General features: G+C 37.7%; 1 protein-coding gene across 1 annotated transcript in view; it reads left to right on the forward strand.

Moving 5' to 3' along the window:
* The first annotated feature begins 214 nt into the window (after positions 1-214).
* Positions 215-12,530, forward strand: part of MYO16 (myosin XVI) — a 312,759-nt gene continuing 300,443 nt past the window's right edge. Inside the window, exon 1 of the mRNA XM_026073032.1 lies at positions 215-478. Coding sequence (XP_025928817.1) covers positions 451-478 — 28 coding nt within the window. The 5' untranslated portion in view covers positions 215-450. The remainder of the gene's footprint in view (positions 479-12,530) is intronic.

Consider the following 12,530-nt stretch of genomic DNA (forward strand, 5'->3'; position numbering starts at 1 on the left):
TGTTCTGCTGTTTCATTAGAGTCCACTTATCAGGCTTAGTTTGCTGCCATTTGAAAGCTATTGAAAAGCCATTAACTGGAAGGACTGTGAGAGCCGCAGTGCAGCAGCACACCTCAGTGCTGGAAGAATGTGGCTGCAAGTGCACACCAATTAAATCTTTCTATTCCTGGGGATGTGGGATTAGGAGCAGTGTCAATCAATTGTGCTACAATAGCACGTGCAGTAGTCGTGGTTCAAGACGCACAGAGGTTTATCATAACTCCAGCAGCTGGGTGAGGATGACTGGGAAGCCTCTGCAAGATCGTGTAACAGAAACTACATTAAATAATGTATTCTGAGGTATACTGGATACCTGAGGAAGGACTCTAAATAATGCATTTCCTGGGCATAACAGTTGTAGCAGAAGAGAATGCTGAAACCTGTAGCAAGACTACAGCTTGAGATGAAAGAATGTCTCATTACCATTTTATCAAATGCTGTAAGTAAAAAGCAAAATGGTTATTTCGATTATAAGACTGTCTTTTTATTTTCTGAGGTGTGTCTTTTCAATGAATATGCAAAAAGTAGAGGGCAGATGCTGCATGATGTCAATGTGGTAGTCAGGAAGGGGAGTTGTTACTTTGCATGTGAATATGCAGGCAGAGTATAATGGTGTTTTTTTTTTTCTCTGTTCAGAGGTAACTTCATTGTGTGCTAATGCTCTGATTCTGAAGTTTGTAGTGATTAGCTTTATAAACTTTTGGTTTTTAATTATTCACTAAAGAAAACAGCATTCAAAAAGAAGAAACATGTCATTCGTAATATTATATTAAAGATTCATATAAGGACAACCTTGGGCATGACGCTGGTACTTTACAAGAGTAATACAAATGTGAATAGTTCTGTATTTAAGAGCACATCTCATCATCTATTATAGATCAAACCTTTAACATCGCTCCTTAATGGAACATATAGCTATTTGGTGGGAATGACTTAAATAAAAAATAAACTTTTAGCCTTGAATCATGCAAGCTACCCCCTTAAGGACCGAAATTAGGAGCTATGCTAAATGTATTGATTCAATGCAGAGCAAATTCCTAGCAGCATTTTTTTTTTTTTTTTTGGTCTGCCTATCAAGACTGTGCTTGTCTTCATAGCTGCATAGTTTTATGGCTTTTTATTTTTGCCTTTTAAAACATCCAGTGTTTGAACATTAGATTAAGAAATTATTGTTTAAATACTTGTTTCAGACAGTGAGAAGTACTTTGTTAGCAATGCATATTTTTTTACTGCAGGACTTGGAAAACTTCAGACTTTTAGTATATATGACAAATGGCATTGCTGTAAAAGGTTTTCTCCCCAGATTATCATCTTTGTTGACATAAGTGTAGTAAGGCCATTTATGAAATTATTTTTAATTACTGTGTTACTATTAAGAAATCAAGAATGTTGTTCTTTGATATTTTAGTATGCAAATAAGGTGCCTTGGAAGTATTTTCGTAATTCAAGGAGAAATGAAATATTAGGGTTTCGTCTTGTCTGGATTCAGTGGGATTTGTATGTGGAACTGCTTTAATACTAATGGGAATTACAAACTGAAATTCCCTGTTCATGCAGAGAAGCATGGATTACTTTAGTTTTACTGTGCAGCTTTAAGGGTGCATTTTAAGAATAAGTCTGCAGGCTTGTCATGAAACTTGATAAATGCAAATGAAGAATTTGCAGCATAATAGCCATCTTGAAGATGTCAGAAAAGTATTGTTCTGTTTTCACTTTAGAATTACTTTCTTAAAGTTAAGCTGTATCAATCGATTGTATATGTGCCTGTGTATGCTCAATAGCATATTGTATATGTAACTCCTCAGTGAAGCTATAGGTTCCTTAATTGGAAAGAGATAAGGATGACTGAGGTTCTCTCATTAAAAGAATGCAAATTGCGACTACTTGGGATGTTCACTGCATTGGCTACAGGGCGGGGTTGAAGGACTAAACACACCAGAGGGAAAGGTGAATGTACAGTTTTGAAAATATTATTTGTTTCCTGTTTTCCAAATTCAGAATTTAGTAATAAGGAATTTCTGACTAAATCAGTATTTTACCACACAACGTTTTCCTTCTAAATAGTGGTGGATGCTGGCTGCAACTAGCCAGATGGGCTTTTTCCTGCCTGTGCTTCTCCATACAGAATTAGCAAATGCGCTTCCATCTCCACCTGTAATTAGAGAAGGAGAAACACTTCCTTCCTGTTCCTCTGCTGAACATTACCATTTTACTTAACATGCCAATAGCATTGCTGGTGTTTGCATTTGGCAGTTGGGTTCAAATATGGGCAAGGGCTGAGTGCAGGATGGCAACACCAGTGATGTTGTAAGACCTGCTGAGAGCAGCTGAAGCAGCCCATGGCTAGAGTATAACTCTTTATACCCTGCATTATATTTAATCCATTTCACTGACGATTTCTTTATCAGAGGGAAAAGATATTGAACCAGAGGAAATGGTGTTTGCAGAGAGTGCTGTCTCTGAGTTTACTTTGGGGAGAGGGGAAATATTTAAAAGGTGTAAATTAGTGGTACTTTAAAGCTGGTGTTTTATGAACTGTAGTGCTTTCTGCCTGCCTTTTGCAGGTGTTTGCACTTTGTTTTTTTAATATCTGCAGACTAGACTGTGGAGAGCTCAGTTGTGAAGAGCTATAGCTATTCTTCTTCTGTAGCTCTAGCATATTTGACTAATATTCTCGCTTTTTTTTGTATTTTTTTTTCAATGCACTGCTCCCAGTAGGAGGCTGTGAAAATGAGACATACTGTCTCACTGTGTCCTCTCGATCCTCTCGTCATAGGGTCATAGCATATTTAAGGTTGGGAGTGGCCGTGGGAGGTCCCTAGTTCAACCTCCTGGTCCAAGCAGAAGCAGCTGTGTGGTCAGAGCAGATTGCTCAGGACGATGTCCAGTGGGGGCTTGTCCCTGTCTCCCAACCTGGTAATGCTCTGGGATAAGGCCTGCCACTGCTTGATGCCTGCCATCGTGTCAGCTTCAACTGGCAACTGGAGCATTTAAAATAAACAGACAGTATTCATCCCAAATTCATTATTCCTGTCCAACTGTTGAGAATCCACCTGTTTCACATTGTTAGTACTAGTGCCCATCTCTTTTTGTAGACAAATATCTTTGCTGCCTAGAGTTGTCCTTGTCCATGCTAGTGGCTTCTCCTTGGCAAAGGGTAGTGTAAGCAGCATAGTATAAACTATCTAGAAGAGAGAATAGCAGTACATAGAATACCACGTTATCTGCCCACTGCTATGTACCATCTTATCTCAGGATGTGTATGACAGACTGCACAGATTAATGTAATTTTGCAAATTAGGCAGCACCTTGCTGCTATCTTCTCTCCCTTGTATATCTAGTTATGACATAAATATCATCATATCTGTGTTGTGGCCACAGTTTTCCACTTGTCCTCTGGAGGTCTGTGAACTTCCTCTAAGGGATCTGCCAAGGTAACTAAGAAAAAGACTATTGTCAATAGGCTTAAATTCGTTACTCAAGAGTCTAATTTCCACTGTAAATGTTCCAGGGGTCTGTAAATCCAAAAAGAATGAAAACCTTTCTAACAAGTTATGCACACACCAGCTAAAATTTTGAGTGAAGTGAATTCATCCAAATATTAGGTCATCAAATCTGAACGTCAGAATCTACTTCCCCCTTTTTTTTTGGATTATCTTTGCTTCTGTTTCTTTTATCTCCTTTCTATGAATTGCAAAACACCGAATTGTATTTTCTTACAGACCAATACTTATAGAGAAGCAGGAGAGAAATATTAATTTGATGCTTGTTGGTGAACTTCATCCAGGAATTGAATCAAGATTAAAAGAAAGTACAATAATTCTCTCAAACATCCAGACCTCATTACCCCCAGCATCTGAATAAATGGCAAGGATTGTCAGTGAAGAAAATTAATTAGAGTAAAAGATGCTCTGAAAGATTTGGCCTTTAAATGTTGCTATGTCCTCTTAAGAGATTTTGTAATCTATACTGATTTATTCCTTCTCTTTGCTGCCTACTACTCACAATAATATCCATATACTACCCACATGGTTTTGACTTAAGTCTGCAATGCCAGAGACCTTAATTGCATTTTTTATCTTGAAAGGCTGAAGCCAGCAGTGAAGTACTTGGAAGTGTCATCTAGAGCATTTTTCACAATAATTCACAGAATATTTTAGGATAAAATTGTCATCATATTTATGAATAAAAAAGGTAAAGTCTGTGGATTACTGTTACAGTTTCCATTTAATTTAATTTTACCTCACTTTTTCATAGCTTGCTGTTTTTATGTTTTTTTCTTTCAATAAAATTATTAACCACTAGAACTCTGAAATAGTGGGATGAGCATTTCACCCATGGTGTTGTCTCTTTCACCAGGGTTATAGGATAGACTGCATTATCACATTCTGGAATATTTTGGTGGAAACAGGCGTATTGTCCAAAACTCTCAATTAGCACTTTGAATTCAGTCTGTGAGCTTTTGCCAAGGAATTCAGCAGTTCTTATGTCACCCAGAGTGTTCTGCAGCTCCAGGCTTGTGCCATGGTGATAGCTCTACTTGAACCTTATGCAGCTTGGAAAGGCATGGGGGAAGATGGTATGTGATACGCTAGTGTTAGTTTACGGACAAGTGGGAATTGAACTTGATTCTCCTGTGGATGAAGAGGTGATGCTATGGGTGAAACACATGTGATACACTGGTGTCAGCATTGTTGTGCTGAGATAGGCTGTGAGAATTTCATCTATTTTTTGGTAGAGTGAACATTATAGTTTAGATTGAATAGGAAAAGACCAGGAGCCTGAAAGAAGAATTGGAGTCCCTGAATTGGTCTGTGATAAAGTAACCCTTTGGTGTTATGGTAAAGTGTGCGCAGGGTGTATGATGACCCAACATGTAGAGGTGATACATAGGTGCTCTATCACACTGGACTGTTAGTGACATGAAAGAACTAGCAGAGTCTTCAGAGTGTTTTCTCTTCCTCATGAACAGGATTTCTTCTATCCCAGGGTTGAGCAGGAGATGGTGGTATTCGTTCAGTCAGTCCATTTGATGATGTTCCTCTGAATTCTCATGTCCTCTTGCCACATTTATAGAACCTGCTTCTGACCAGGAGCTCAGGGCACAAAAAAGATTTACACAGATGGTAAGAAGGAGAGCTGCAAATAGAAGCAAGATGTCTATGCCAGCCCCTATTCAACAGCTGTCCCTTTAATTTAGATTGGTATTTCATGATTGTGTCAGCTAACTCTAGCTCCATGGTTTATTTCTGCAGTAAGGTAGCTAAGTGCAATATGGCTGCAGGGAAAATTACCTTTTCCTTGTACATGTTTATGACACAGTGACCTATGGCATAAGGTTAAGATTATTACTGAAATGCGAGTTTGAGCATAAGTGAGAGAACCTGCCTACATTGGGAGAAAAAGAGGGGGTCTTCTTCCCAGGAACTCCAGAAAGAGCAAGGGGATCAGCTGGATGTGACCAGCCGCTGCTTGGGGAGTTTGCTGGTTCTCATGAGTCATTTCTGATTCTCAAGTTCTGGGGGAATAAAGGGATTTTAAGGAAAGGTAATTGTTTCAGAAGCTTGCTGCCCAGTGATAAGTTAAAATACAGAAAAGTCATGCTAATACAATACATAATATTTCTCATTCCCTTTTGACAGACTGAGTCTGACTCTAAGCGTATCACTGATATACAATGTATAGATTAAAAAAAATGTTGTCAGTAGGATAATTAAGATATCATGAGGGATATCTGGAAAATGAGGTAAACAGTGCTTTTCAATTCTACAGTCAAGAACAAATGTTTTTTGTCTTCTAAACTGCGATACAAGCAGAGCCACAGCTAGAATATTTTTTACTTCTGTTTCTCTTTCTCTCTCACTCTCATTCTAGTCACAGGATAGGTGCAGGCCAACAGGAAAGAAACAGAAAAAGAAAGAACTCTAGTTCTTCTGTACCAGCTCATGATACTAGAGTTATTTGGTTTTTAATCTCAAGTGGCTGGATTCATGTGACAATGACAGAAACTCAGCTTTTTTATTATTATTATTTACTTAAACTAATTTTCTACCTTTCCTAAATATGAAAATGGTAAAGATCATGACAGTGAATACCAGGAAAGAAGTAAAAAGAGTGTTTAATTTGATGTCTGTATTTAGACATGAAAGGTGATAGGTAAAAAAAATATTTTGGGATGGCAATAGTACAATTATAACCTTTGCACTTTTGTAACACTTGTCATCTAATAATTTGGAGAGTGTGCCTCTAAGTGAATAAAACATTTTCTGCTGATGGTAACAACTCATTGCTTAGAATAGCATGTGGAGATTATAAATAGAAGATTTATATTAAATTGCTATTAGGAAAAAATACAGTTTGAAATTGCAGCAAGAGAAGCAATATTAATTTCGGCATTTGAAGGCCACAAGATTTCCAATGTCATATTATACTAAGAATGGGTTCTGGTAATAACATTTGTCATGTAAATTACAGTCATCCCCAAAATAATTTCCTATTTCATGATTTTGTTTCCCACTGTAAAAAATCTGTAATGACAGAGACACATCAGCATTTTCTGTGGAAAACTTTACCATGAACATTTGAAGACGTTATAAAGAAGTCTCTTATATTTGCAGTACTTTAACCACTTTTTTCCTCTAATGTAGTGATTCTGCAGACAGCAAAGAAATATAGCTATCCAGAAAATAAGATGAAAGAAGACTGTAAAGGTCAAAGTATCATATTTTCTCACCATACTGCACAGCATGCTTGAAACTTCAGAATTCCAGTATTACATTTTAGAAGATTACTGCAAAAATAGAAGACAGCCAAAACCCCTGAACCTCTGTATTTCCAAATGTGAAATTGTGCTAATTCATCCAATTTGCGTTACAAAGTTTGTGAAAATTTTGAGAATATGGAACATATTTTCATTCCTGAAGTAGGTTCTTGTTCCAAATTATCGCAATTCCTTTTTTTTATCATTTCTGAAAAATTAATATAATGTCTCATGCTAAATTTTGCACAGCTGGTAAGTCTTAACGCCCCCCCCAAAAAAACCAAACACCTGTAGATAATGAAATAAAAAATATACTGTGCCATCAAAAATTGCCACAGTATAAAAATATTTTAAAGCAATTAAAATTTTAAATTAAAGTAATTCTAATTTGTTCTTAAAGAAAAAAATAGAAATCAGTGAAGTCAATGGGAGTTTGTTTTGATTAGGAACAAATAGATAATTGTCCTAATGCAAATTTTATGGTATATCATAAAGGAGCACTGCCAAAGTTAGTAATTTCATATTTGATTGTTTCTTAAAAGGTATCATTTCCTTTTGTTTGTTTTCCAGGAATTGCCTTTAGTGCAAACAGCAACAAAATAAGACCTGCTAAAAGAAATCTTTATTTTACTGCTAGACTCACCCTCAGGTAATAGATAACATGGGTCAGTCTGTTGTAATTTGCAGAAACACAAATGTCAGTAGTACCATCACATCTGCTTTCCTTGCCAGTTCTTTTCTTGTACACTGAAAGACAACTGCATGTAACAAGTTCTCCCCATCTATAAGGTGATTCAGAGGACCAGAGTTTAGTCAATTTTATCTCTTGTTGTCCAGTAAGACAGCTGGCAAGGAATGTGAACAGGAGGGCACAGTACAGGATCAGAGGAGGAGTACTTTGTCATTTATTACTAGGGTTTTACCCAATTGAATAGCTGGAATGCAAAAGTTCCCATTGGCTTTCCCCTTGGAGGTGTGTTTTGTTGTCTTTTACTTCCTACATGGTTTTAAAACAGAAAATGGCATTTTTAGGAAGAGGCAAAATGTGGGGTCTAATATGTGCGGCTGGAAATCCTATTACGAATGTCTTTCCACGCAGCATGACTTTTCAGAAGAGATCGAAGTCATATTTAGACCATGTAGACAGACAACAAATCTGGGGCATACCACCTCAGGCTGATGGAGTCCTGCTGTGGTGCCATTCAATGAAAAACCTGTTATGAAGTATGACATAGAAAATATATATGAGACCTTGTAAAGGCATCTACTGAAAATGGAGTGATCTGTTAAGGTTGTATTTTGAAAGCTAATCGATGGTTTTCAGATATGATCCTTTTACTAGACAAGGAATCAAAGCTGTAAAAGTTTTCTAAATGGTGGCATCTGAGCTGAGGAGAAGGAAGAAGGGAGACAGGCCTGTAGAAATTTTCCCTTTTTCCTCAGTCTTTGTAGAGAGGATAATGTTGTCTTTAGGTAACTTATCAGAGGAGGCTATAAGAAAATGTGTGAAATCAGTGCATCCCTTAGCCAACCCTCGGTTGTATGTGAAACAGGAGAAATTTCATATTCAAATTGCAGTTGAAATGAATGCCTAGCTCTTCAGATGTTTTGCCTTGTACACAATTATTTGATTTATGCTGTTAGTTAAAGTAGTTGCAAGTGTAAATCATACAGGCAATTGTGAAAAGTAAAGCACATAAAGCAATCTAAATGACACACTTAATTACTCCTAATCATCAATGAATACATAGTTTTTGTGTCTGAGAGACACTTCTTCTGTCTTTTGTGTCGTGAAGTTGGGTCTGCAATAATAATTTCCATATGATTTCTACTTCAGTTTCTTCAATAGCTTTGAAGTATCTTTTGTATGTTTGTCTAGTTATTTCCTCAGTGAAGGAACTTGGAGGTTCCTGTAAACTAGGAGTCCATGAGTTGTCACTTTGCCCTTTTACAGTTTGTCAGAAGAGCTGGAGCTGTTTTTCCGTCCTCTTCCTCAGAAGATGAATGATTCCATTTTTAACTTAACCCCAAAGTGATGCTGCCATCATGTGCTCACAGTCAAGGATGATATAGTGATCCTCTGCACTTATTTTATGTTATAGACCTCCATATGACTATGTTATAGTATAGTGTGACCAGGTGTATAATGTTAGCTGTGGATGTGGGAGGTGAATTGAAGACATTGTAGTAAACTCTATTGTCAGGACAGCTGCTCAGTCTGCTTTAACTTCTTATGCTCATCCATGAAGACCCAGCAGAGACTAGCCAGAGTCCTTGGCCTGACAATCATAGCGCAAGCTTAACTAGGACATACCCAGTAACTACGCTTACACTGTCAGGGGAGAGAAAAGTCTCTCGAATGCCAATAGTGTAGCTCCACATAGCAGAGGCCGTGCCAGTGGCTGGTTCCCCACTTTACGGGAGGGCTGTCTTTACAGAGCTAGGCAGGGCCATCTGGGGATGCCAGAGCTGGCTGAATGAGCTGCCCTCAGTTCCCGAGACATCGCACTGCTGTGCTTTTGTTGGTGCTTTTGTATGGCTATCCACCGAGTATACCAAACAAGGGATCTTGCAGTCCTGCCTGTTGATCTCCTCCATGTATGTTTTTCTCCTGGCACTCTGTTTAAATATCCACTATTTTAGACTCATTCTTTTTTTTTTCCTCATTCACTTCCTTTTTATGCTATATAACCTTTCTTTTTCCCAGTCACCCTTCAAATTTCTGTTAACTTGTCTCTCTTTAGTCAATGCTTAGCTAAGCTATGCATATTTAATTCTTTTCATCTTTCCTCATAAATCAGCCCCTCAGGTCCCAGAACCATTTGTGGTGGTCTTTTTGAACTGCTTCAATTTGACTGTCTAGAATAGAATACAGTATTCCTGGTAAGCTGGCATTCTGCAGAAAGGAGGAGGGCCTGTTTCCAATCCTTTTGCTGTTTGAAAACTGAGATGGTAGTCCCTTGACCTACACTGAGCAGTGACCAAAGGCGTGCATATTAGTTCTGTTGCAGAATTTTCGCATCTGGTTTTACTTTGCAGTAATCTCTGTAAATGATTAAATTGTGTGTAGAACCACTTGGCACAGGATTTTCTTTCCTGTGTGCTTGCCAGTCCTTATGGTTAGATCTATGAACCACTGTTTCCTTTCTGGCTTTTGACTATCTGTGATGTATGATACTGAATATCCTCTTTGTCTTGAGCCATATTTACTTTCTTTTTGCTAAATTCACTGCATGCAGGCTTTTGCAAACTTTTGATTTATGTATTTTTTTGCCTGAATTTTCTGTAATTCTCCTAAGCTGGATACATCTCTTGATCCCTGGCATGTTTGCAGCCTAAATAGCAATACCTGAGAATATCTGTGATGAAATAACTGCCTCAGGTTTTGAAACATTCTTATTTTTGGTTTCTTTGTTCAGTCATTTATTTACTGTAAAACAGTTTGCTGTTTCTGCTTCTGTTCAACTTTCCCAGTTTCTTTTTTTATAGTTAAACATAGCATAAAACCTTTGAGGCATAGCAACTGTAATTTTTTGCTTCCTCTCACTGTGCACCTACGTGTTAATTCACCCTTCAAAGTTCCAGATTTACAAGTAAGAGCAACTGTCTAAGTGTTTTTCATCACTTACTGTGATCGGAGTGTCCTTGGTTTGCATAACAAGCCATTTATATTTACTGTGATGGCAGTGCAGAAGAAATTCTCCCTTCCTCTCCTTCTTATATCTGAAAGCATGGACTAAAGATGAATATATTACTATGTCTCCTTTTACTGTATGGTAAGGAGATAGCTCTTATCCTCACAGCTTAATTGCATCTTCCTAAGTTTTGCACTATAGCCACATAAAGACAGCCAGGTCTCTGCAAAGACTAAAAGGAGGCATCATTTCTGGAAGATTTTTTCATCTTTCTTATCTTTTTTATTGCCTTTTCGTAAGCCTAGATCTTCTTTGCTTTCTTTGTGTCTTCTAATTTGGAGCTTCTTGAGTTTTACTCACTGTTGGTGTGATTTATAGCAATTTAGATTACTAAAATATTACCACATATGCTGATGTTATTTTCTCAAAGGCTTTGCAAGTGACAAGAAGCTATATTAAGCGCTTCATGTTAATCTAATAAATATACATTTCTTGCTTCTGGAAATCCCAAATGATGGGTGACAGATTCATAGATCCAGAAGTGAACTAAAGATTATAAGAGTTAGTTCAAACAGCCAATTTAAAGTTTTTCTTCTAACTTGCATATATCTACATATATCTTTAAAATGTGTTAGTGCCAGCAATTTGAATCAGATGACCATTGCTTTCTGATTGATTGCTTTAAACTCCCTCTTCAGATCCTTCAGATCGGGGGACATAAACTATTTCTGTAAAAATTCTAGAGTTAACTGCTTTAGGAACAGCATCTTTTGTCTTTGAGGATCAAGTAGGCACATTGAGCTTCATTTTCCTAAGGAAACAAAACCTGTGTGATTGTGCTACCTATGTGTATTTATCTTTTAGCTTTCGTCTCCATCATAATTTCTAAACCTGTTATCTGGATTCAAGAAAATGTATCAAAAAGAGATTAATCTCTACACATTTTACCGAAACAAGTGAGCAGTGTTTGGTGCTACACTGTCTAAGAATGATATACAACTATTTAATTATGGTAAGAAAAGATGGTGTTGCTTTTTTACCACATGGATATCTGGGTTAGTTTAATAGCTGTTAAAGCTCTTGTCACAGAAGATATCGAATAGTCTCAAATATGTTCCAAGGAAACTGAAGCATACTTTAAGGAAGTGCCATCTTCCTCATTGAAATATATTGCCATTCAGAATGGTCCTTTGTACCACTTATCTCACTGTAAGCAGAAATAAAGTTGGACAGCGTTCCCCAAAAAAAAGTTGGGCTTCACAGGAGGCTTTCATTTAGCCTCAGAGGGTCTGTTTGCACTTTGTAATAAAAGAGGGGAAGGTCTTGGATGATCTACGTGGTTGTTATTTTGCTCCCTGGCTCAGTTTTGAACAGATGCAACTAGCCTGCTCTGTGACCAAGGCTACGGATAGTGCCTAGAGGTGACTCCCAGTAGACAGTGTGGATGAAACTGTCCCAGATTATGCACTCCATGCCCTGTTCAATCTTTCATCTATTTCAACAGGTTTTGTGGCCTCAAATACTGTCCCCTCCCCACAGACACTCTCATACTGCTTACTAGGGCATGCATACCCACCTTCATTGTTAGGTTATAAAAATACCTTTCTGATATGTTGCAGCACAGCCTCCACTTCAGAGGCTTTGAAATTTAAAATGCACAAAAATGATAATTATGTCTTACAGCAGAGTAGCATCACATGATGCTCATAGGAGAATCAGGACTTGTACTATGCAGTCAAGGTATGTCTCATTTGTTCTACATGAACCTTCACTGGTGTGAACATGAGCCATTACATGCCACTTAGCTGGCGAGCCAGAGATTGCTCCCTGCCCTTCTTTTATATACTAGTATAGAGGTATCAAAAATTCAAACAAATGAGAGTTCATTTTTTCTGTTTGGTAAGGAGCTATTGGATCCCAAATTTCATGGACCCAGTTCTCCAAAAGCCTTCCTTAAAACACGGAAGAGCAGTAGCAAGTGTGTCAGCCTAGAGTCTGGACAGTCATTGTTTGGAGAAGCTTCTTATGGCCCTGAAACCAGCTTGGGGGGCAGACCTTCATCTGCTAAAAGCTCTGTTTTTGTGGAGTGTTATTTG

This window comes from Apteryx rowi, unplaced genomic scaffold, assembly GCF_003343035.1.
Source record: "Apteryx rowi isolate R43461 unplaced genomic scaffold, aptRow1 scaffold_359, whole genome shotgun sequence".
NCBI classification, from domain to species: Eukaryota; Metazoa; Chordata; class Aves; order Apterygiformes; family Apterygidae; genus Apteryx; species Apteryx rowi.